The sequence below is a fragment of the Thamnophis sirtalis genome, unplaced genomic scaffold (genome assembly GCF_051295495.1).
Source record: "Thamnophis sirtalis isolate CommonGarterSnake01/CBP01778 unplaced genomic scaffold, rThaSir2_p1.2 scaffold_4, whole genome shotgun sequence".
In the NCBI taxonomy this organism is placed as follows: Eukaryota; Metazoa; Chordata; class Lepidosauria; order Squamata; family Natricidae; genus Thamnophis; species Thamnophis sirtalis.
Window position 1 is genome coordinate 126,973,901 of NW_028261384.1, and position 25,606 is coordinate 126,999,506.

General features: G+C 42.6%; 1 protein-coding gene across 1 annotated transcript in view; it reads left to right on the forward strand.

Annotated features, from left to right (window-relative positions):
• The window catches only part of ADCY4 (adenylate cyclase 4), an 83,705-nt gene that overhangs the window by 24,889 nt on the left and 33,210 nt on the right, over nt 1-25,606 (forward strand). The window contains exons 9-15 of the mRNA XM_087714155.1: nt 5,705-5,863; nt 12,520-12,649; nt 14,078-14,260; nt 15,849-15,880; nt 18,336-18,422; nt 21,488-21,557; nt 24,000-24,097. Coding sequence (XP_087570281.1) covers nt 5,705-5,863; nt 12,520-12,649; nt 14,078-14,260; nt 15,849-15,880; nt 18,336-18,422; nt 21,488-21,557; nt 24,000-24,097 — 759 coding nt within the window. The remainder of the gene's footprint in view (nt 1-5,704; nt 5,864-12,519; nt 12,650-14,077; nt 14,261-15,848; nt 15,881-18,335; nt 18,423-21,487; nt 21,558-23,999; nt 24,098-25,606) is intronic.

The following is a 25,606-nucleotide window of genomic DNA, read 5'->3' on the forward strand; positions in this document are numbered from 1 at the left end:
GTCTTTTATCGCAATTCTCTATTCCTGTCTTCTCCCTTTTCTTAATTTTGACATGTCCACCCTCTTCAATTTTCCCCAAGCCACTGTCAAACCCAGTGAAATCTTTTGTATTTCCCTTTGTTGGGACATAAGCCCCCTCTTCAGTTTTACCTATGCCACTGTCAAATTCAGTGAGATCTTTTGTCTCCTTTTTATTTCCTTTTGTTGGGATACATCCCCCCTTTTCAATTTTCCCTATACTACTGTCAAATCCAATGATGTTTTTTGCCTGATTGTTATTTTCCACCATTTCTACCTTTTCCTTATCACCCCCCTCTTCTTCCGTCACTTCCTGCTTTTCCTCAATATCTAACTTCAAAATTCTATTTAGACTTGATTTTAATGATTTATTCATATTTTTAAACATGAAACAGGGCCGTCCTCCTGATCATACTAATTACTTTTTATAATGGGTTTCTTAAGATCAGAGGTGGGCTCCTACTGGTTCGGACTGGTTCTCCTGAACCGATAGTGCTGCCTTCAAACAGAGAGTGAACTGGTTCTCTGTTTTATTCTTTAAAGTGGGCTCGCAGCCCCTGGGTTATAGTTACCTTTATTTCAGCTTCCAAAGCTCAGGTGATCCAGGATTGCAGCTTGAATTGCTGCTCAGCTGTTTTCCATTTTTCTGACTAATTTTTGTTCAATTGTGGACACGTGTGCAGTGAACTGGTAGTAAAGCGGTTAGGAATCCACCACTGCTTGAGATCATTCAAAAGACTCACTTGTGGCCTGTGCCTCAGAAGAAGTTGGCAGAGGGTTGCAGGAGGCTGTTGAAGCCAAAAACAGAGCTTGGGAGGCTGTTTTTGTTGGCAGAGCACTAGGCCCACCACAGGCACCCTAATACAGGTGACATTGAGCTGGCCACGGCCACCTTTGCCAGGCCCACCCCAACCCCCCAAGGTAAACCCAACCCTGATGAGGCTATATATATATGTGTGTGTGTGTGTGTGTGTGTGTGTGTGTGTGTATATATATATATATATATATATATATATATATATATATATATGTGTGTGTGTGTGTGTGTGTGTGTGTGTGTGTGTGTGTGTGTGTGTGTGTGTGTGTGTGTATATATATAGCAATAGCAATAGCAATAGCAGTAGACTTATATACCGCTTCATAGGGCTTTCAGCCCTCTCTAAGCGGTTTACAGAGAGTCAGCCTATTGCCCCCAACAATCTGGGTCCTCATTTTACCCACCTCGGAAGGATGGAAGGCTGAGTCAACCCTGAGCCGGTGAGATTTGAACCGCTGAACTGCTGATCTAGCAGTAGCCTGCAGTGCTGCATTTAACCACTGCGCCACCTTGGCTCATATATATATATATATATATATATATATATATATATATATATATATATATATATATATATATATATATATATATATATATATATATATATAGTGTGTGTGTGTGTGTGTTGTATTTGTATAATATATATATTCAAATCCCAGTAAGGGTATGGCTAGCTGATGAGAGCTAAATAGCTTGAAATAGATCTAAACTAGTCTCCCTTTATTTATTTATCAGCACAAATACTACACAAATGTAACAAAGGCAACAGTAAAAATATTGGGTTTCTGTCGTGATGGTCTCTTGTGACGAGCCAATGGACAGAGAATGGAAGCACTTAGCTTCCTCCCATAATTGGGGCATACCAGGGCTTGTGACACTAAATATATATATATATATATATACACATACATACATACATACATACATACATACATACATACATACATACATACATACATACATATATATATATATATATATATATATATATATGTAGATTTTCATGGGTATAGGTGCAGGTCTTGGTGTATTCGGGTGTTTTCCTATGTAAGATTGACAGTATCTTGTTTTGACAAGGTCACACTCATCACCTTCAGGTTGGTACCTTTGGCTTTGTGCTTGTGCGAGCAAAGCATGATCAGAGCTGCCGTTTTTCTATAAATATAGGTGTCTCTGTGTGGAATGTTGGCTTTGTTGCTTTAAACGAATTGGTTGGCTGTGTTGTCACATCTTGATTGGTTGATGGAATTGATGTTTGGTGAGGGTGATTGGTGATGGTGTCCTGTGTTGTTCTGGGTCCTGTGTTGGTTTTTGTGGCTGGGACTCATTTATTGACTAGGGCTAGTTTCCAGATTTCTGGTAGGCGGGAGGTATCATCGCATGTATTCATGTTGTGGGGGTGTTTCTCTACTTTGATAGCTGCAGAACTTGGAGAGTCAAGAACCAATTAAGTCAACTAATTGTCTCCTGCAAACTTCACTCCCCTTTCGCTCCTCTTTTATTTCCTCTGGGAGGGGCCATTCACTGTCCACCTATGGTCTTACTCCCAAGTCGACCCCTGTTCTTTAGCTGTTCCTTTTGTTTGGCAATTCTGCGCATGCGCACACTGGGGACAGGCTCCAGTTGTTTGTCTGCCTCACTGATGTCTGACTCTGAAGGCAGCTGATAATTGGCATATGGCTCCAGCTCACTCTCTGCCTCTGACAGAGGACCTTCATCAGAGCCTTCCCCAGACTCCAGGAATGGCCCATGTTCCTCCCCAACCTCCTGACTGTCCGAATCTCTGCCAGCTTTGCTGGCTGACCACAACATGGCCTCAGGAAGCAGGCAATGGCTTGCTTCTCCACTTCTCAAATCTTAAGAAACTGCAGGCAATCACCAGGAGCCACCAATGAGTCATAGACATATACAGCTACATATTGTTATAACTTACTGAAGACTTTCTGTTTCCAAGCAGGGATATATAAAATTGTATGTCATCATTCCATTGGTTCCTGTTGCTGCTAACACTTGCAGAATATTATGTCTCTGTCTCCATCCACTTTCCTGACTACTTATTAATTAGATCAATGTTTTTCATAGCAACTTTATGATATTTGGACTTCAGCTCCCGGAATTTCCCAGTTGGCATGCTGGGAAGTTCACACATCTTAATGTTGCCAAGTTTGAAAAAAAAAATCTAGATAAAATTCTCCTTTGAGTCAAGGACGATGATGTCACTGCCAAATTCCATGTTTTTATATCAGGTCATCCTCGACTTGTGACCACAATTGAGGCCAACCTTTATGTTCCTAAGCAAGGCATTTATTATATCAGATTTGCCCCATTTTGTGACGCGTCCTGTCGTTAAGGGAATTGGTGCAGTTGCTTAGGTAATAACATGGTTTTTGAGTGAATGTGGTTTCCCCATTAACTTTGCTGGTCAGAAGGTCACAAAAGGTGATTGCATGACCCCGGGGCTCTGCAACTGTCATAAATATGAGACAGTTACCAATCTGAATTTTGGATCACGTGACTGTGGGGCAATGATCATAAATGTGTAAAACAGGCTGTAAGTCGCTTTTTTCAGTGTAACTTCAAGCCGTCACTGAATGAAATGTTGTAAGATGAGGACTACCTGAAATAGTAATCATTAATAATAATAATTGTTTGTAACTTATGATTAATGTTTATGATTATGATCTATGACCTATTACTTGCTTTTTATATGCGCACTGTGAGCTTATGCACTGGAGACCAATTCCTTGTGTATCCAATCACACCTGGCCAATAACAAATTCTGTTCTGTTCCGTTCCGTTCCGTTTTGGTCCAGTACAGTCCAATCTATCTTCTCTTCTCTTCTCTTCTCTTCTCTTCTCTTCTCTTCTCTTCTCTTCTCTTCTCTTCTCTTCTCTTCCCTTCCCTTCCCTTCCCTTCCCTTCCCTTCCCTTCTCCTCTCTCCTCCCCTCTCCTCCCCTTTGTACAGAAGTAATTTGCTACTTCTGATCCAGTCCAGTACAGTTCAATCTATCGTCTCTTCTCTTCTCTTCTCTTCTCTTCTCTTCTCTTCTCTTCTCTTCTCTTCTCTTCTCTTCTCTTCTCTTCTCTCCTCTTCCCTTCCCTTCCCTTCTCCTCTCTCCTCCCCTCTCCTCCCCTTTGTACAGAAGTAATTTGCTACTTCTGATCCGGTCCAGTACAGTTCAATCTACAGGGCGGGGCATAACCTTTTCCTAGGGGGTCACAGCAACACTTGTAATAACAACACAAATAATTCATACACCATTCGAAAGCCCATCAAAAACTGAGTTTATTGACACGATTTAATAGTCAGTATGACCACCATTAGCCCTTCGGACAGCATTCAAACGAGGTGGATAAGAACACAACAAATCTTCAAACAGTTCCGTTCGATTTTCCAGATTTTCCAGGGCGGGGCATAACCTTTTCCTAGGGGGTCACAGCAAGATCGACAGCAGTTTACAACTTCCGCGACACCACATTTTAAAGCCCATAAAAAACTGAATTGAATGAGCTATTAAATGTTAAATTTGTTTCGGTTGAAACTTTGAGAATGAATTTGGAAACTGTGTTGAAAAATCTGGAAAATCGAACGGAACTGTTTGAAGATTTGTTGTGTTCTTATCCACCTCGTTTGAATGCTGTTCGAAGGGCTAATGGTGGTCATACTGACTATTAAATCGTGTCAATAAACTCAGTTTTTGATGGGCTTTCGAATGGTGTATGAATTATTTGTGTTGTTATTACAAGTGTTGCTGTGACCCCCTAGGAAAAGGTTATGCCCCGCCCTGTATTGTCTCTTCTCTTCTCTTCTCTTCTCTTCTCTTCTCTTCTCTTCTCTCCTCTCCTCTCCTCTCCTCTCCTCTCCTCTCCTCTCCTCTCCTCTCCTCTTCTCTTCTCTTCCCTTTGCTTCCCTTTGCTTCCCTTCCCTTCTCCCCTCCCCTCTCCTCCCCTCCCCTCCCCTTTGTACAGAAGTAGTTTGCTATTTCTGATTCCGTCCAGTACAGACCAATCTATCTTCTCTTCTCTTCTCTTTTCTTCTCTTTTCTTCTCTTTTCTTCTCTTTTCTTCTCTTCTCTTTTCTTTTCTTCTCTTTTCTTCTCTTTTCTTCTCTTTTCTTCTCTTTTCTTCTCTTTTCTTCTCTTCTCTTCCCTTTGCTTCCCTTCCCTTCTCCCCTCCCCTCTCCTCCCCTCCCCTCCCCTTTGTACAGAAGTAGTTTGCTATTTCTGATTCCGTCCAGTACAGACCAATCTATCTTTTCTTCTCTTTTCTTCTCTTTTCTTCTCTTTTCTTCTCTTCTCTTTTCTTTTCTTCTCTTTTCTTCTCTTCTCTTCCCTTTGCTTCCCTTCCCTTCTCCCCTCCCCTCTCCTCCCCTCCCCTCCCCTTTGTACAGAAGTAGTTTGCTATTTCTGATTCCGTCCAGTACAGACCAATCTATCTTTTCTTCTCTTTTCTTCTCTTTTCTTCTCTTTTCTTCTCTTTTCTTCTCTTTTCTTCTCTTTTCTTCTCTTTTCTTCTCTTTTCTTCTCTTTTCTTCTCTTTTCTTCTCTTTTCTTCTCTTTTCTTCTCTTCTCTTTTCTTCCCTTCTCTTCTTCTCTCTCCTCCCCTCTCCTCCCCTTTGTACAGAAGTAGTTTGTTCTCGTCTGCAAACTATTTTTCTAGTCTGGATTTATTTTCTATGACTGAAATTTACCCTCCAGAGCTAAGATTTCCAACTATGAATTCGAACTTCGTTTAGTTTTTGGATATCCGCCTGCATTGGCTGGGTGCTGCGATTTAATGAGGCTTGGATATGTAAACTTTTTAGAAACTTGGCTCGGATTGCTTAATGAAATAGAACAACACTATGTTACATTTTTTTCCCCCCTCAGGAAGCTGCGTGATGCCACTGGAGTGGACATCAATATGAGAGTTGGAGTCCATTCGGGAAATGTCCTGTGTGGTGTGATAGGTCTTCAAAAGTGGCAATATGATGTCTGGTCTGATGATGTGACATTAGCCAATCACATGGAGGCAGGAGGCGTGCCAGGGTGAGAGGAATCAGAGGGTGAGCTGTGCGCTCCCAAATATCACAGAAGGTGTTTATGTCTTTGGCTTAGCTTTGAATATGGGCTTTAGTGGCTCAGATTCAGGTATCTGTGGGAAGGGGAAAAGAAGACAAGTAACTTCAGAACATGATAGGGCTACTAGGTGAATGACACAAATGGTGCACTGTATCTTATGATATACAGACAATCCACAGACAATCACTGTGGTTTCTATTGGATTCAGCCGAAGCAATAGTAAATTGGCGGCCTGGGTCTCTGGAACCGGCAGCAACACAGGCCTGCCACGCCCCTGAACTGGTTCTCTCGGCAGCGCCGTAGGAGCCACTATCTTGTTTTTGCTTCACATGTGTGCATAGCACATGTCCCTGAGCAAACCGGCAGTAGTGGCAGCTAGAACTCACCCCTGACTGGGTGCCAATTACATGGAAAGAAATCGCAATGAACATTCCCATTAAGTGTGTGAGCTTTCAACTATGGTCTGCGGAGATTATCAGCCATTCGGATTATAGTTGTCTCAAAGGTGCTTTTTCAAAAGGCAACTAGACTGGGGTTTTTTCCCCCTGAAAAAGAAGAAAGTGTTGCTAGTGAAAACAGGGAAAAAGAGAAGCCAGTTAAGTATCATTATCAGTGAAAAACTAAAATGAACAACTCTGGTTTCATGTATCCACCCACAGTTTCTTATGCCCTCAGCCTGATGTGGGATTGAAACTTTTTTAGCAACTGGTTCTCTGCCCGGCTGCTGGGTGGGCGTGGCCATGGTGGGTGTGGCCTACTCCATGGCTTGCACCATGGTGGCGGTAGAGGGGGGTGGTGTTTTCATTCTCCCCAGGCTCCAGAGGTTTTTCTTGAGCCTCCGGGAGGGCCAAAACGATCTGCAGGCCCTTCAGAGGCCAGAAACAGGCTCATTTCTGGACTTCCAAAACTTCTGAAAGGTCTGTTTTTCATCCTCCCCAGGCTCTGGAGGTGTTAATCAAGCCTTCGGGAGGGTGAAAATGGTCTCCCTGGGGTCTGGAGACCTGCCTGAGACCAGAAATCTGCCTGTTTCCAGACTTCCAGAACTTCTGAAAGGCCTGTTTTTCACTCTCCCAGAGCCTCCACGTGGGCCCTGCACTTACCTGGCATTTAAAACAGGCCATGTAGAGACTCCTGGAAGGAACAGGGAAAGATGGGTGGGGGGTGGGCAGGAGGTTCTTGCAACTACCGGTTCATAAAACTAAATATAAAATTAGCATCCGGTTCACCTGAACTGGTCCGAACCGGCTGAATCCCACCCCTGTCCTCAGCCCAGTCTACTCTGCAAGGTTGTTATACATGTGGTTGTTTTGGAGAGTTTTCCTATGGAAGAATTCCTTCTCCAACACTTGGTTTCTGTTCTGACCCACCTCCTCCGTCCAGGAACGAAAGCCGAAACAAATGTAAATGAGAATGTTTTTTAATGTCCAGACTCTCAGTTGCCAAAAGCCAAATCAACAGACAGATAAGCACTTTGGCAGCAAGTCCTACAAACCTTGGCAGCAATGCAAACAAATTCCGGCAGCAATCCAGCCTACCAAGTTTGTTTCTCGTTAATCCCTAATGTTGACTTCTGCAAGAAGGGTGTGGCACAAGCAGTCCCTTTTATAATCTGGAGAGGAGCTTAATGAGTATCAGCTGAGCATAATTACTTCCTGTAATTACGTAGTTGTTCTTGACGCCGAGCAGCCCTTCGACGGCATGCATCCCGGAACAACTCACAGCTGGTTTCTGTATCACTCTGTCTTGTCTCCTCCCCACTGATCCAAGGCTCAGGCGCCACCTGGTGGCCAACCAGTCTCTCTGCACCCTGCTCAGAGTCGGAACCCTGTCCAGGGTCCTCCACATCCTCCAGGGCCAACTCATATGGCCCCTCACTGTCGGAGTCTGGTGGCAGCACCAACAGCTCCTGCCGGGCCACAACAGTTTCTTTTTTTTTTTTTTTTTTTTTTTTTTTTTTTTTTTCGTCTTCATAAAATATTTTATTCAATTTTCACATTCCATTTGCAATCATTTATATACAGGGTATTTACTATATAAAAAAAAAGAAAAAAAAGAAAAACAAAGAAAAAGGGAATAAAATAATAATAATAATGATTAAAAAAAAAAAGAACCACCGTATATAAATACATTCTTGTTCTTATTAAAACTATGTTAGCACCCCCCCACCCCACCCCCCACAATCCCCATCCCTAATCCTCCCGACTTCCCAGGGCCCACACCTGGCACTACCTTCTGTCTAAAATATCTTGTATACATATGAATTAAAAAATAAAAGTATATATCAAAAGAAAAGAAAAGCAGAGAAAGGAAAAAAAAAAAGAAAAAAAAAGAAACCACTCTTGTATTGATCTCAGCCCCCCATCTTTATCTATGCTTAAATAGTATAAATCATTCTATCTATATTTTATTCTCGTCTCTTACTTCTTTGCTATTTACCCCAACCTTCTGTAGACTCTCCCGTTCCCTTCCTAAACCTCATGATCCCTTCCAATAAAATTTAAGCAGCGTGGTTCATGCCATATATTCAAATATAACTTTACAGACAAGTAATCAAACTTTCCCTTCTAATAAAATTTAAACAACGTAAATAATCTTTCTTTATCCCTTTTTCAAACAGTAATTCAAAATAATAAATAACTTAGTTCATTCCACATTCATTTTACCTTCATCCCTCACTTGTCTGATATTTACCACTATCAAATTTATACTAGCATTTGTTTAAAATATAACTCAGAGTGAATTGTAGCATGAATCATTCCACATATTCCGATAATACTTTCAGCAAGAGTCAGTTAACCTTCTATTTTAAGGTAGTCCCTTCTAACAGAGTTTAAACAACATAAGTCATTCTGCATTCTTTTTACAGTTATCTTCCCAGGCGGCTTCCTGTTCTAATAAGCTTTAAACAACGTAGATTTTGCCCTCTTCCCTTGCTTGTCTGATATTTACCACAAATAACGTAGTTCATTCCACATGCATTTTACCCTCATCTCTTGCTTGTCTGATATTTACCACTATCAAATTTATACTAACGTTTATTTAAAAAGTAACTCAGAACTATTACAACCAACTTTCCCTTCAAATAAAAGTTAAGTAGCATGGATCATATTCAAATAATACTTTCAGCAAGAGTCAGTTAACCTTCTATTTTAAAATAGTCCCATCTAACAAAGTTTAAACAACATAAATCGTTCCGCATTCTTTTAACCACTATCAAATTTATGCTAATGTTACTTTAGAATCTAGCTCAAAGTAGTTTCACCCAGCTTTCCCTTCTGATAAAAATTAGTCCACTTTTTCTACCGGAGAGAGGTCTCAAACCCCATTCAGTCCTCAACTTTAGGAAGTCTTTTGAAGTATCTAAATTCTCGATCTGCGTTCTTCTGCTTCTCTGAGGGAGGAGGGGCTGCCCCCTCCATCTTGCAGCCGCATGACCAGCCGTTTGCTTTCTCCTTCCGCTTGTCTCTCCTCTCTTCCAAGCGCGTCAGGAAGACCCGCCTTCAGAATCCTACAATAGAAATCTTGAGCCTCCGAAACAGAGTTAAGACGAAATCTTTGATTCTCAAATGTAACTGTAATACCGGCAGGGGCCTCCCATCTGTATCGAATCTGTTGACTCCTAAGCTCCTTAGTTAAAAAGGTGTAATTCCTTCTTGCCTTCAACATCTGAAAAGGAATATCTTTGAAAACAATCAGGTCCTGGCCTTCAACTCGAAAACCGTTATTATGAAACTTTTGCACAATCGCATTTCTAGCTTCTTTTGTGGAAAAATGTATAATTATGTCCCTCGGGAGTTGTCGCTGTTCCGCTATCAATGAGTTCTGGCGATAGATTTTCCGAATCTGCCAATCAAAGTTAAGTCCCGGGCTTCCCAGCGCATGGCTGAAGGCTTCAGCAAAGGTCTGTTTCAAATCCTCTTGCTCCTTTTCACGGAATCCTCTGACTCTAATTGCAGATGCCTTCCTGTTAAAATTTAACATCATAAGCTGATCTTCGTTATTTCTAATTTTTTCTTGTAAAATTTGAATATTGGTAGTCAAATTAAAATTAGCCTTCTCCAGACTTTCCAATTTGTTCTCTATTTCAGCAGAGTAATCTGAGAGGGCAGACACGGCTGCAAACGTATTCGCCTTCATTTGATTAACTTTAGATTTTAAATCATCATAAAGTTGCAATACAAATTCCTGAATTTCTTGTTTAAAGGCATTAAACATTTTAGAGAGATATTCCTGTGTTAAAACTTCTCCAGTAGAGGGCGTAGGAGACAAAGGCTGTGTTTCCAGAAAAGATTCTTTAAATTCCTTAGATACATTTGTAGCAAGACGCTTCTTTGATCTGGGTGCCATAATAAATAAACAAGTAAGCAGCGCTTCACTCCCCTCTATTTCCAAAGATAAAGAGTTTCTATGGACATTTTTAAAAAAATAAACTTCTTGGTAAGTTGTCCCCACATTGGGCTAAGAGGACCAATCCTGACTTTTTCCTAGGTACCAAGAGCTTGTTTTTTTTGTGTGTGTGTCAGAAGCATCGCAATTGAAATAAAGCACATTACATGAAATCGAATTTAAAATATAAAACACAAGATTAAAATATGTACAAATTAAACAGATCTTGCGCAGAAACTAACAACATTCATTGTGTTCTGCCATGAGACCCTCAGATTTACACTGATCGGGGCACCAAGGGCAGGTATATCCATGTGTTGTTACCTGCCACCACAATCTCATGTCACCACAATCGCAAACAACATGGAGGACACGAAAGAAGCCTCCCAAAGAATAGCAAGAGCTAAAAACCATCTTCACCTGCTCTATCCTTCTTGATACATCTGAACCCAAACAACTTCATCCTACTCCTTGGATGACTTTTCCCTCAGGGGGGACTCTAACATAACTGGCTTGAAGTGGGGAATTGAGGAGCTTCTTAACCATTGTGTTGTGAGACAACTGAAGGAGAAGAAGCAGATGTATAGACTGTGCTGGGAATAAAATGAAAGATGGTTTTTTTTTGCCAGGGGTGGAATTCAGCTGGTTTGAACCAGTTCGGGGAGAACCAGATAATAATTTTACATCTGGTTTGCTGAACCAGTAGTTTCAAGGACTGGCTGGCCCAGCCAACTTCATCCTGCCACTCCCAGGAGTCTCCATGCAGCCGGTTTTGGATGCTAAGTAAGGGCAGGGCCCGCATGGAGGTCCTGGGAGGGGGAAAAACAGGCCTCCCAGACGTTCCGGAAATCCAGAATTGGGTCTGTTTCTGGCCTCCAGAGTCCCGGGGAGACCAATTTTGCCCTCCCAAAGGCTCAAGGAGCATCTCCAGAGCCTGTGGAGGGCAAGAAATGGAGCCTCCCAGAAGCTTCAGAAGTCGAGAAATGGATCCGTTTCTTGCCTCCGGAGAGCCTCCGGAGTCCAGGGAAGCCTGTTGTCACCCTCCTGGAGGCTCAAGGAAAGCCGCCTGAGGGAAAATGCCCCCCCCCCTGCTATGGTGCAGGAAGCCAAGTAGGTCATGCCCATCAGGGCCACACCCACTCAACAACCGGGCAGAGAACCAGTTGCTAAAACATTTTTAATCCCACCCTTGGTTGTTGTTTATGGTCTCCGAGCTTCCCAAAGAAAGGTGAGACAAAGATGTAACTACCACCTCCATTCATCTGCTGGTACCATCTACTCCCAGGGGTGGTGGTAGTAACATGGTCCTGGTGAAAGACAGCAAGATAGATAGAGTTGATGAGAAGATGGGACTCATCTGATTCTGGAGAAAATAACTAAATGGCCAAATTTAGTATTTGCAATGATTTCCACACACCCCAGAACTCAAGGCTCTTGATCTGACAAAAAACTTTGATCAGTTTAAAAGACTATCAGTTGGCTGGCAACTTTACCACCTTTGTTTATTTCCCTGGAACTCTTCCAATAACATAAGCTATTTTTCTTTGGACTTATTTAAAAAATATTTTGTCCTTTGCTTAAAGACAGTCTAGACCAGTGTTTCTCACTCAACCTTGGCAACTTGAAGATGCCTGGACTTCTGGACTTCTTCCTGGACTTCCCAGCTGGGAATTCTGGGAGTTGAAGTCCAGACATCTTCAAGTTGCCAAGGTTGAGAAACACTGGTCTAGACAAATGCAAAGAACTCTCCTCAGAATTTGGCTGAAATATATGGGCAGTGCTGCCACCAAGAGGAGAAAAGAGACATGACACAGGCAAAGATGCAAATACATAAAACGTTCCTGCAACGTAACAGAATAACAGAGTTGGAAGGGACCTTGGAGGCCATTCCGTCTCACAAAGATCTTATTTGGCAAGGAGCTTTGAAGCTGACCTAACCAGATCTCTAGATTTAATCAGCTTTCCAATGTTGATCATCAGTTTGGATTGAATTTTGAATTGGACATTGCCAAACTGATCAGATGATTTGATATTTATTTCCTCAAGCACAGAAAAAAAAAATTTTTTTTTAATTTTATTCTACTGGATAAATTAACTGCCTCAACTAGAAGGACCAAATTCAGAGGTCTAGAAATCCACATCAATAACTATTTTGGATTTGACCTTCAGTGACAAAGTAGATTTTGTACAGTGAACAGTAATTCATGGTCTTTATTATTACAACATTTCTCTTTCAGGAGAGTTCACATCACAGAAGCTACCTTGTCACACCTGGGTGGAATGTACACCGTGGAGGAAGTTTGCTGTGTGCGAGACACTTACTTGAGGGAGAACCGCATCAAGACTTTCTTAGTTGTTGATCCCAAAGTAAGGAGATTCCAAACAACTTTGTAGCCCAGTAGATTCATTCTATGTTGGATAGAAGAGAAGAAGATGTTGCATAACATCTTGATAGACAAGCTAACTGCTAAATTTGTTTTAGGGTGGAATGTGAGTTCCTCCATTGACAATCCTGGTGTAACTGTTAGATCAGCCATGGTGATGCAGTGGTTAGAGTGCAGTACTGCAGGCTACTTCTGCTGACTGCTGGCTGCCTTCAATTTGGCAGTTCAAATCTCACCAGGCTCAGCCTTCCATCCTTCCGAGGTGGGTAAAATGAGGACCCTGATTGTTGGGGACAATAGGCTGAATCTGTAAAGCGCTTAGAGAGGGCTGTAAACCACTGTGAAGTGGTATATAAGTCTAAGTGCTAAGTATGCAACCTTGCTAGGAGATGCTGCATGGAAGCATTTTGATACAATATTGAGGTCTGGGTCATAAGGAAACATTTTTATTTTGCAACAGTCAGATGAAATTCTTGGGGAACTGCAATTCAGTGTAGAGAGAAGTAAAGTCCTACACGTAGGCAAGAAAAACCAAAACTATACATATAAATGGGTGAAACCAGGCTTAAGATCAGTGACTGTGAGTGAGCTCTTGGAGTCTTAGTGGACAACCAGCTAAATATAAACCAGCAATGTGCAGTGACAGCCAAAATAGCTAATGCAATCCTAAATTTCATTAACAAAGGGATACAATCAAGATCAAGTGAGGTACTAATACTACTCTATAAAGCCCCAGTAAGACCACACCTAGAGTATTGCATCCAGTTTTGATCACCACACTATAAAAAAGATATTTGAGACTCTAGAAAAAATGCAGAGAAGACCAACCAGGATGATATGGGGACTGAAGACTAGAGCATATGAAGAGTGTTTACAGGAACTGGGCATGGCTAGTCTAGTGGAGAGAAGGACCAGGGGAGACATGACAGCAATCTTCCAATATTTAAGGGGCTGCCACAGAGAGGAGAGGGTCAAGCTATTTTCCAAAGTACCTGAAAGCCAGAGAAGGAATAATGGATGGAAACTTAACTAGGAGAGGTTCAACCTAAAAATAAGGATAAACTTTCTGACAGTGAGAACAATCAAACAATGGAACAAAAGTTTCCTTCGGAAGTTGTGGAAGCTTCATCACTTGAGGCTTTCAAGAAGAGATTGGACTGCCATTTGTCAGAAATGGTGTAGAGTTCCTTGCTTGGGTGGTGGGTTGGACTAGATGACCTACAAGGTCCCTTCCAACTCTGTTAACCTGTTATAATTTTATCACCATCTCAGTGTTATAACCTGCCCTCCTTCTGCATGACTATACCACACAGAAATCTATTCAAAACTAGGAGTAAATACGTTTTCACTAGCAAGGTAAGATTTGCAACTCATGAGCATTCCTTGCATTTCTGGTTTCTTTGATGTTTAGGCTGAAGAAGAAAGTTCTCATGACCTTCTCTCACCTGCACCGGGTGAGAGCCTCACGATGAGGGCCTCTGTCCGGATGACTCGCTACCTGGAATCATGGGGAGCTGCCAAACCTTTTGCCAACTTCAAACCTCTGGATAATCTCCCAGCAGAGGCAACAGGATTTGTTCGGAATAACCATTCGGTATGTCTAGCAGGAGAAACACTTCTTTTGGCGAGTTAACACCGGTCATTGTTCCATTCTCTGTAGCACGATAGCATTGGCACAATGTATGTGGATTTGGCTAAGACACTGAGCTTGCCGATCAGAAAGGTTGGCAGTTCAGCAGTTCGAATCCCTAGCGCCACATAACGGAGTGAGCTCCCGTGACTTGTCCCATTACTACCTTCTGCAACCTAGCAGTTTCAAAAACACGTACAAAATGCAAGTAGAAAGATCAGAACCACCTTTGGTGGGAAGGTAACAGTTTGCCTTCAGCATTTTGTCATGCTGGCCACATGACCACAGGGACGTCTTCAGACAGCGCTGGCTCTTCAGCTTAGAAACGGAGACGAGCACCGCCCCCTAGAGTTCCGAATGACTAGCACATATGTGTAAGAGGAACATTTACCTTTAACCTTTTATGAAAATTTCAGATTATTTCACATTGTAGTACACTCATGGACACAGATATATTTGGATAGCAAAGGTGACCAATAAGAAAGTATTGGAATGCATAATACCAGACATGCCACTGGAAGGGAAAAAAAATATCACTAAATTGCATCTCACTTATTTTGGCCATGTCATGTGGGAGAATTCACTGCAGAAAGCAATTGTGTTGCAAAGAGTTTGTGGTAAAAGAGCGATGGTGGCGCAATGGTTAGAATGCAGTATTGCAGGCTACTTCTGCTGACCGCCAGCTGCCAGCATTTCAACAGTCTGATAACCCTGGCTGAGGTACAGTTTTCTTCCAAAATAGCTTACATTGAGATTTGAAAACTCAAAACTACTTTAAACTCATACCTCCAAGCCAAACAACCAACACAAATATGCATGTCCAATTATTTGAGCTGCGGTGGCACAGTGGTTAGAATGCAGTGCTGCAGGCTACTTCTGCTGACTGACGGCTGCCTGCAATTTGACAGTTCAATTCTCAAGGTTGACTCAGCCTTACATCCTTCCGAGGTGGGTAAAATGAGGACCCAAGTTGCTGAGAGGGGGTGGGGGCAATAGACTGATTCTGTAAACCACTTAGAGAGGGCTATAAAACACTGTGAAATGCTATATAAGTCTTATTGCTATTGCTTAAAGGAAACCAGGCCATTCAAAGAATACAATGGCTGGACACCATCATAGTTGGTGAGCCTCTATCCCGAAGGATTTGTTCAAGCCTCCGGGAGGGTGAAATCAGCCTCCCCAAGCTCCGGAAGTCTTCTGGAGGCACAGAAACGGGCCCATGCAGGTAAGTACAGGATATGCGCAAAAGTTTGGGAAGGCCAGAAGCGGACCCGTTTCTGGCCTTCCTGAACTTCTGCAAACATCCTGCACTTACCTGCATCAAAAATGGGCCGCATGGAGACTCCTGGGAGAGGAGGGGAGGGGTGGGCAGAGCCAGCCAGGAGTGGGATTTGAGGGTTCTCCAAACTGGACAGAATCTTAGCTAGATATTCTCCAGAACTCCTGCGAACCCCAGGAGCCCACCCCTATACCCAATTCTAAATTTTGTTCTTACATTGTTATAAGTTAAGAATACCTATAATACATCGTGGTCCTCTTTTCTGTCTTGCAGGATATCTCTTTGGGATCTTTGACCATGGAACGGTAAGAAAAAGTATTGGTTTTAAGCCAGACTTCTCCCCCCTGATGCAAGTAGATTGTATAATTGCAATAAAATTTATCTAGCTAACGCAATGCCTCTGGAAGACGTCAAGTTAGAGAAGATTGCTTTGTAGTGTGAAATAAAAAAAATAGATGTGACCAAATAGACTTCTTAAAAAAGTGAAATGGAAGAAATGGTATGAAATCACATGCTTTTCATTTGTATTGGGGGGTGTGTGTGTCATGATACTAGCAATATGTAGATTCTACAGATTTAAAAGCTAGCAAGCTCAGAGATGTTAATCTAACAGTGACACAATGGAGAATGTGGAGGAGTTATAAAGGATTTTTGGAACTCATAACAGATGTCTTGCAAGGTTAAAAAGTTGATAGGATACTCCCGTGTTTGCTAACTCAACAGCACAGAAGACTCAAAACATTTTTTTTAAAATAAATTTTAGTGGCAAACATCTTGATGGACAAGCTAACTGTGCTAAATTTGTTTTAGGATGGAACCTGAGTTCTTTCATCTGAAATTCTTGTGTAACTGTTAGATCAGCCACGGTGGCGCAGTGGTTAGAGTGCAGCACTGCAGGCTACTTCTGCTGGCTGCTGGCTGCCTTCAATTGGCAGTTCAAATCTCAGCAGGCTCAAGGTTGACTCAGCCTTCCATCCTTCCGAGGTGGGTAAAATGAGGACCCAGATTGTTGGGGGCAATAAGCTGACTCAGTAAACCACTTAGAGAGAGCTGTAAAGCACTGTAAAGCGGTATATAAGTCTAAGTGCTATTGCTATCGTCCTGAACATGTTTTTTAAGACTTGAAGAATCTTCTAAGACAGTCATGGCTAACATTTTTGTCGTCGTGTGCCAAAAGTGCATTCGTGTGTACACACATAATCCAATGCATGTACAACAGCGCACTGCCCCTGTGCATGCTTGTGCACCCCTACTCTCACCCCACCACTGTGTATGCGCATGACCCCCTGTGCTCCCCTTGCCCCATGCATGCACGTGCCTCCTCCCACATACACCCGACTCCGCACATATGCCCATGACCCCATTCAAGCGCACAAATCTCTTGCATGTGCCTCACCCTCGCACATGCGCACCAGAGACCCCAAAACCAGCTGACCAATGGTAGTACATGCGCCGTGGAGCTGAGCTAGGGCAACTGCTTGCGTCCTCGCAGAGACGGCTCTGCATGCCACCTGTGGCACATGTGTCATAGGTTCGCCTTCACGGTTCTGAGACGTCTTCTCATTTCCATTTATGTATTTAATCGGTTTATATAGCCGCCCATCTTATATACGTGAGACTAACATCAGGTATGTTGAGATAGATGTGGAATCTGCAAAAGTCAAGTAGCTCTTTTTATTGATACATGCTTCTAGCAATTTGGTGTATAACTCATAGCATTGTTCTCAAAGGTTTGATACATCAGTCAGGGGCAGTTTTTACTTGCCTTCCCTATCAGCTCGCAAATGTGCATGCTCGCTCGCTTCCCTCACACATGGACCCATCCACAAATGCGCCCGGCATTCCATGCATGTGCTTTGCTCAAAATATCATCCCTAAATAGGACGAAAAAGAGCCAGGGTGTGGGGTGGGCAGGTCCACCCATGATTTCCACTACCGGTTCAAGGGAATCGATCTGTACCTGCGGAATATGACCTATGATATCAGCACCTAGTTAGAGTTGGCTGATCTTGAAGAGCAGCAGATTGGATTAAATGCTTAAATGGTGACCACCAGGAGATGGCAGAAGTTTGTCCTAGAGAGACAATCAGATGTGTATGTAGTGTGTGTGTGTGTGTGTGTGTGTGTGTGTGTGTGTGTGTGTGTGCATGTGTATATGTATGTATGTGAGGCAACTCACTTCTGTTTTGTCAAATGCAATGCAGGGGTACATATCATATTCAGAAGGATTCATCCTATTCAGAAACTCAGTATGAAAAAAAATGTACCTCTTGCACCATCAGAATTTGTGTTGCAGTAGCACATCCAGCAAGCACACACAAGTAAATGAACTTCAGCAGGATTCCATTATATATAAGAAACTTCTTTATATATAATACCTACAGCAGACGTCAGCATGCAAAATCAGGAACATAGAAGCAATATTCATAGAAGCAAGTCATTACAGAGTAGAGAGATACAGAGGCTTGTATTATACAGAGGCTGCAAAGTTATAGAGGGCAAACCAACTTTTATATATAGTCCAGCAAGTCTAAGCCACGTCCAGACTTAAAAATGGTTTCTTATGGCCCCATCCAAACAAATACTATGCTTCAGTTCCCAAACCTGTTTCCGTGTCTATCCAAAGAGTCCCCATTGGCTAACCTAGTGACATGTCTATTCCAGTCTATGAAAAATCATTCCTACTCTGACATGCAGCTTGTTTGAATTAAATTCTCTCAAGTAGCCTAGTTTTTTCTTCTTCTCCACATTGAATTTCAGATGCCGTGCCCCCAGGAGCCCTGATGAAGACTTGGAAGGTGTGGACGAGAAGTTCTTCCAACTGATTGAACAGCTGAATTCCCAGAAGTGCGTTTTGGGGGTCAATGAATAGGCAATTCAAAGGGTTGGGTTGGTTTCATAAAAATGAGATCAGAGGACAGATCCTCCTTAGAGGTGAAAAAAATGTCTCAACTTCCCAACAGAGGGTGTCATTTCCAGAACAAGTAGTTCCAAAAGACATTGTGTTCCATAACACAAACCCCACTCTTTCAACTTTGTGTGGTAGTTTGTAGGAGGCGGGGTTTGTAGTGCATATTTCCTCATTCTCTGATCATTGCAATTGCTGGTATTTCCCCTCTGTGCTTTAACTTTAAAACATTTTGCAGAGGGACCTGAGTTCTAGCAATGATTGCGCTAAATTTCAGACGACGAATCTCCAAAATATCAAAACTGAAGATAGCAAATTTTGTGCGCTTGTTTGCTTTCTTGGCAAGGCCCATTTTTAAAACAATTTTGGATTATCTTTAGTAAATAGGGATGAAGAAACAGGGAGGGGCAAATGCTGTGAAGGGCAAACCTCAAGAAAGCGACAGTTGATCTGTGGGTGTGACATTTGTCTTGTTACATTATGGCTTTAATACCCCGGAAATCTGAGTGAGTTGGGACATCATGACGGGTCCTGTTGTTGAAAGCAAGTGGAACAAGGCTCAGCAGAAATGTCCTCCCCAAATCCCCAGCTCCATTTGTAGTCAGAGAAATTGGATGCCTGTTTCTCTGATATTTTTTTCAGGGTAAGGGAGATGTCCTAACCCAGGGGTGTCAAACTCCAGGCCTGCAGGCTGCATTTGGTCCATGGGGTGCTTAAATCTAGCCCACGGGACTGGCCTGGAAATAGCATAGGAGCAGCCCATGGTGCCTCTGGCAGCCAAAATTGGATGCAGGCAGGGGGCTGAGTGTGACCCTCCAGGGGCCACTTTTCAGGCTGGGCAGCCTCCTGCATCACTCTGCTGGCCAAAACTGGGTGCAGTGTGGTCGTGTGCCACCCCCATTTTGGACAACAAGGTTCTGCAGGAGATTCGTCTCATCTCTCCCCCCGCCCTCCAATGCTGATTTGGTTTTCAAAGAAATCCAAGAATAGGACTTTTTTTGCAATGATAAAATATTCCACTACTGGAAATTAGAAAGCGAATGGAAGTATGAGAAGCCCAGGAGGTCATAGGCTTCCAGAATAAGGAGTTTATAATCAGAGGGGACCTTTGCAAGGTTATATCCTTTAGCTATCTTGGCATTAAAAAAACAACCCATAATACTACCATAATCCACCTGTGAAAATTCCACACAAATTCTCTTCTTCTTTGAAGGAACGGAGAAGGCAATTATTCCTTAATTAGACTGAAGGAGATTTGATAGAGCAAGACAATTTGCTATAGCTAACTCGCTCCATTCATCTCATCATGGGAAAATTTGCCACGGCCAACTTACCCAAAATAATTTGCCATGGTCGCTGCCAAACAATTCAATGCTATATTAATCATTCCATTCAGTTACTTTTTACTATTGGTGACCACGTTTTCGTCTAAATTATTATACAAGAAAGACTTGTATTTCTGAATGGACTTATTTTGTTTTATTATTACTGGCCATGGTTCTGTATGAGCCAAGGTGGCGCAGTGGTTAAATGCAGCACTGCAGGCTACTGCTAGATCAGCAGGTCAGCGGTTCAAATCTCACCGGCTCAGGGTTGACTCAGCCTTCCATCCTTCCGAGGTGGGTAAAATGAGGACCCAGATTGTTGGGGGCAATATGCTGACTCTCTGTAAACCGCTTAGAGAGGCCTGAAAGGCCTATGAAGCGGTATATAAGTCTACTGCTATTGCTATTGCTATTGTTGAAATTAAACTTAACTTTTACATGTGTGGAATTGTCCTGTGATATATTGGCCAGAATGAGTTAGCTTAGTGAGTTGACTAAGGCTAGTTGGCTGCGGTGAGCTAGCCATTGTGAATTGGCTACAATGGGTTGGGTGTGGTGAGTTGGCCATGGTGAATTATCCCATTCCGGAACAAGATACAACAAATTTGATTGGGCCACTATAGAAATTGAATAAATAAACATTATTTATTTTGTGGATGTTTTTATTGTTTTACTGCCTTTTAAACGCCTCAACTGAGCCCAAAGTTTCTGTCGCGAAGTGAGACGATTATTAAATGAATTCTGCCCATTTTACTACCTTTCTTGACAACAGTTGTTAAGTGAATCGCTGCAGTTGTTCAGTTAGTAACCCAGTTGTTAAGTGAATCTGGTTTCCCCATTGACTTTGCTTGCCAGAAGGTTGCAAAAGCTAATCACATGAGCCCAGGCAGGAGTGGGCTTTAAAAATTTCAGCAACAGGTTCTCTTTCCGGTTGCTGGATGGGCGTGGCCATGATGGATGTAACCTAGTCAGCCTCCTGCACCATGACGGAGGGGGGGGAGATATTTTCACCTTCCCCAGGCTGCAGAGGCTTTCCTCAAGCCGCTGGGAGAGCAAAAACTGCTTCCCTCAGGCTCTGGAGACCTTCTGGAGGCCAGTAAAGGGCCTGTTTCCGGCGTCCTGGAACTTCCGGGAACTTATCCCTTGCATCCAAAATGGGCCACATGGAGACTTCTGGGAGGGGAGGGAGGGGTGGGGCAAGGTGGGAGGGGACAGCCAGGGGTGGGATTTGGAGGTTCTCCCAACCTTCCATTAGCAATGGGTTCTCCTGAACCTTGGTGAACCTGTAGTAGCCCAACCCTGAACCCAGGACACTGCCAACATCATAAATTGTGTAAGTTACAATTGCTAAGTGTTTGAATTTTGATCATGGGATTATAGGGATGCCACAACCATTGTAACTGTGAAAAATGTCACTTTTTCCATTGCCGTTGTAATTTCAAATGGTCACTAAATGAACAGTTGTAAGTCGAGGACTAGCTGTAGTTGTGTTAAAATTTTACAGTTTTAAGCAAGCCAGAGTCACTTGGTTGAGTTGGGCAGCTATAGAATTTGAATGGATGGATGGATGGATGGATAGATGGATGGATGGATGGACGGACGGACGGACAGATAAATGAATGTTGTCATGGCAATTCATGGAAATCTCACTCTAGATGTGTTTGTTCCCTTTTGTGCAGGCAATGGAAGAAATCTGAAGACTTCAACTGCATCACATTGTACTTCAAGCAGGAATCTCTGGAGAAGGAGGTAAATTATAAAAGAATGGAGTGCAATTATTTCTTTCTTTTAAAAACATTTTACTATCTATCTATCTATCTATCTATCTATCTATCTATCTATCTATCTATCTATCTATCTATCATCTATCATCTATCCACCTACTTACCTACCTATCTACCTATCTACCTATCTACCTATCTACCTATCTATCTACCTACCTACGTATCTATCTATCTATCTATCTATCTATCTATCTATCTATCTATCTATCTATCTATCTATCTATCTATCTATCTATCTATCTATCTATCTATCTATCTATCTATCTATCTATCTATCTATCTATCTATCTATCTATCTATCTACCTACCTACCTACCTACCTACCTACCTACCTACCTATCTACCTATTATATCTATCTATCATGTATCTATCTATAAAAGCGAAATACCACTCATGCATCATCATGAAATCTCCATGAACTGTAAAGCCTACAAACTTGACATTTGGCATGTATGTTCCTCTTAGCTTCTAGGTGCTCCTTTAGGAAGGATTTTTGCAAATGACCATCAGAACATTAGTATTTCTTATATTATTATTATTAACACACTCTGATGCTAAGGAGTCCGATGTTCTACTCCCCCTCCTCCCCTGAAAAGAACTCTAATCCAATGCCACGGCCATGGGTGTGGCCAGTGCATGACTCATCTGACCTGCAGGCTGGGATGAGGATCAAAGGGCAAGCCTGAGGGAGAGAAGTGGAGAGGAGAGGCCAATCGTAACTATTCATTAATGTTCAAGCATTAAAAGAAGCATAATACAATATATTATTTTGATAGAGTGCTCTTTTTACAACATTGGTCCAGAGATTATTATAACACTTTATTTAGATATATACCATTCAAGCTAAAAAGAAGTTATTAAATCACTATTAACAATGTTTTAAAATGTTGCACAGGTGGCCAGTTTCTGTGCAGCAGCACTGGGGATTCGTCAAAAAGACATGTCTTCTCCACCATAGCGATGTTATATAACAATCGTGGCAAACCCTTTGCACTGCTTAGTAACTTCCCTTTTAGGGTTGAACCTAAAACGACCCACACAGTTTAGGAATTGCAACTATTATATAGTCAGACCATGTGTAATTGACACTGGATTTTATTATAGATTTTAGTTGTTATTTATTATTTCGTACTACAAGTTTTGTTCTAGAAGAGACATCACCCTGCCAAAGTGCGTATAGTCAAGGCTATGGTTTCCCCAGTTGCAACGTATGGCTTTGAAGGGTGGACCATAAGAAAGGCTGAGTGCCAAAGAATGGAGGCCTTTGAACTCTGGTGCTGGAGAAGACTCCTGCAAGTCCCTTGGACTGCAAGGTGATCAAACCGGTCAGTCCTAGAGAAGATCATCCTTGGCTGCTCTTTAGAAGGCCAGATCCTGAAGAGAAAACTCAAATTCTTTGGCCACCGAATGAGAAGGAAGGACTGACTGGAGAGGAGCCTAATGCTGGGAAAGATGGAGGGCAAAAGAAGAAGGGGACAACAGAGAATGAGGTGGCTGGATGGAGTCACCGAAGCAGGAGGCGTGAGCTTAAAGGGACTCCAGAGTATGATAGAGGACAGATAGAGGAGGAATGTTGCCCATGGAGTCACGATAAATCGGACACGACTTCGCAACTAACAACAACAACTAGAATGTATATATACTGAGTGTTTTTATTTGTTCTGGCCACTGGTCTAAGACTGTAATAATAAATTGCCATTGTTGATTTAAAATGTTGATATTGAAAGGTCTAAGGAATTAGCACCAAATAAATAATCTGGTAGTGACGAGACATTCTACCACAAAGGCATTTCTCGCAATGATCTCGAACCAATATTTCCATTTGCTGATTACAAGTAGACCTCGACTTATAACAGTTCATTTAGTGAACTTCCAAAGTTACAACAGCACTGACAAATGTGACTTATGACCACTTTTCACACTTACAAATGTTGCAGTATCTCCATGGTCATGTGATTTTCATTTCATAACAGATGCTTGAAAACTGGTTGATATTTATGACGGTTGCAGCATCCCCTTTTTGTGACTTTCTGACGAGCAAAACCGATGGGAAAGTCAGATTCGTTTAACGATAAGTGTTACTCATTTAAGAACTGCAGTGAATCGCTTAACGAATGTGGCAAGAAAGATGGCAAAATGCTGATAAATAAGGGCTGAGTTAAGTTAGATGATCTATGGAGCCCAATCCAAACATTTCCAAGTTCCCGTTGATAAGTGGAGACGTGCTCAGCCACCAGGGGAGTCTCTGCTTTGATAAGGATGGAGGCAAGGTGGGCTTAACAAATTCCCTTAACAAATTTCTCACTTAGCAGCATAAACTTGGGGCGCCGTTGTGGTTGTAAGGTGAGGACTAGCTGTATAATTTTTTCCTCAATTTTCCTCTTTCTTTCTTTCTTTTTTTTTCAGTACCGGCTTTCACCATTACCATCTTTTAATTATTATACGGCCTGCAGCTTCCTGGTCTTCGTTTCCAACTTTCTCATCCAGATCCTTGTCGTTTATAAGTAAGGAGGAATTGAGTGATAGGGGAGGGGATAGTTAATTCAGACAGGACCGGTCCGAACTAGGAATGATTCTACCAATTGGCATATGAATACCCTCCTTAAAATGTATGCCTGCTAAGCAATATGCGTGTTTAGGAGTGCAATTCTAAAGCCAAAGCCTTAAAGTTCCATTATGTTCTTTGGATTACAATTCCCAGAATCCTCCAGTCAGCATGATACAGATACGGATTAATAGAGTTAGAAGAGATTTTTGTAGGACATCTAGTCTAATCTCTTGCCCAAGCAGGAGACCCTAAACCTGTAAGACCCTAAACCCGTGCCACAGGTGGCATGCAGAGTTATATCTGCCAGCACATGAGCTACAAGCTCCAGTGCGCATGTGTGTGTCAACCAGCTGATTTTCAGCTTTTCAGAAGGCCGGGGGAAGCCATTTTTTCCCTTCCCAGACTCCAGGAAACCCTCTGCAGCCTGGGGAGGGTAAAAAACAAGCTCAACAGGCTTCCCAGAAGTTCAGAAACAATCAATTTCCGACTTCTGGAGGGCCTCCGGGTGGGGGCAGAGGGCATTTTTGCCCTCCCCAGGCTCCAGAAAAGTCCCCAGAACTTCATTTCTGAACTTCCGGTAGGCCCATCGGGCTGGTTTTTCGTCCCCCACAGGCTCCTGGGCTCTTGGCAGAGCAAAAGGGGCATCCTCTGCCCCCCCACTCCCCCGGAGGAAATACCAAGCTCAGCTTGGAGGCGAGCAGTGTGGTGCATGTACAGGGGGAGTGTGGGGGAGGTTGTGAGCACATGCACGGGGGGGGGGGCACCCTTTGCATTGTAGGTGCATTTTTTGCACTCAACAACAAAAAGGCTAGCCATCAATGCCTTACACCATTTCTGACAAATAGCGGTCCACTTTCTTCTCTCTTTTTTTGGAACTTTTTTTTTTAAAAAATTAACCTCTTACATAAAATTACAAGTATACATCCACATAGTTATTATTCTTATTGTATTTATCACTTTCACATATTTATTTTCCATATAGAAAGTTGAAATATACATTCGAGGTTGCTTTGCTTACTATCTCATACACCTATTTGTAATATCACCCACCCTGCTTTACCTTCCTTTTCTCCCTCCCTTCATTCCCTACTTTCTTCCGTCTTCCTCTCCTTTCCCTTTCCTTCTTCCCTTACCTCTCCCCTACTTCTCTCTTCCTCTTCCCCTTCCTACCCTCTCTTCTTCTCTTTCTATCCCTCCCCCCTTCCAGGTATGGGTTGTACCGGGGCGTACCGGTGTCTGCTGGGAGCACCGTGTACCGTTCCAGTACGGTGCTCTGGAGGGCCCACCCACCCGCCGAGCCTCTTACCTGTATTTGAGCTCTTTGGTGCTTCCGTGTATGTGCACGGAGCGTATGGTGCCTTCGTAACACTCCACCAAGCAGCTGGAGTGTTGCGGAGGCATTGTGGTGGTAAGGATGCATCCGCGTGCTGTGCGTATGTGCTTGTGTGCTGTGCGTATGCATGTG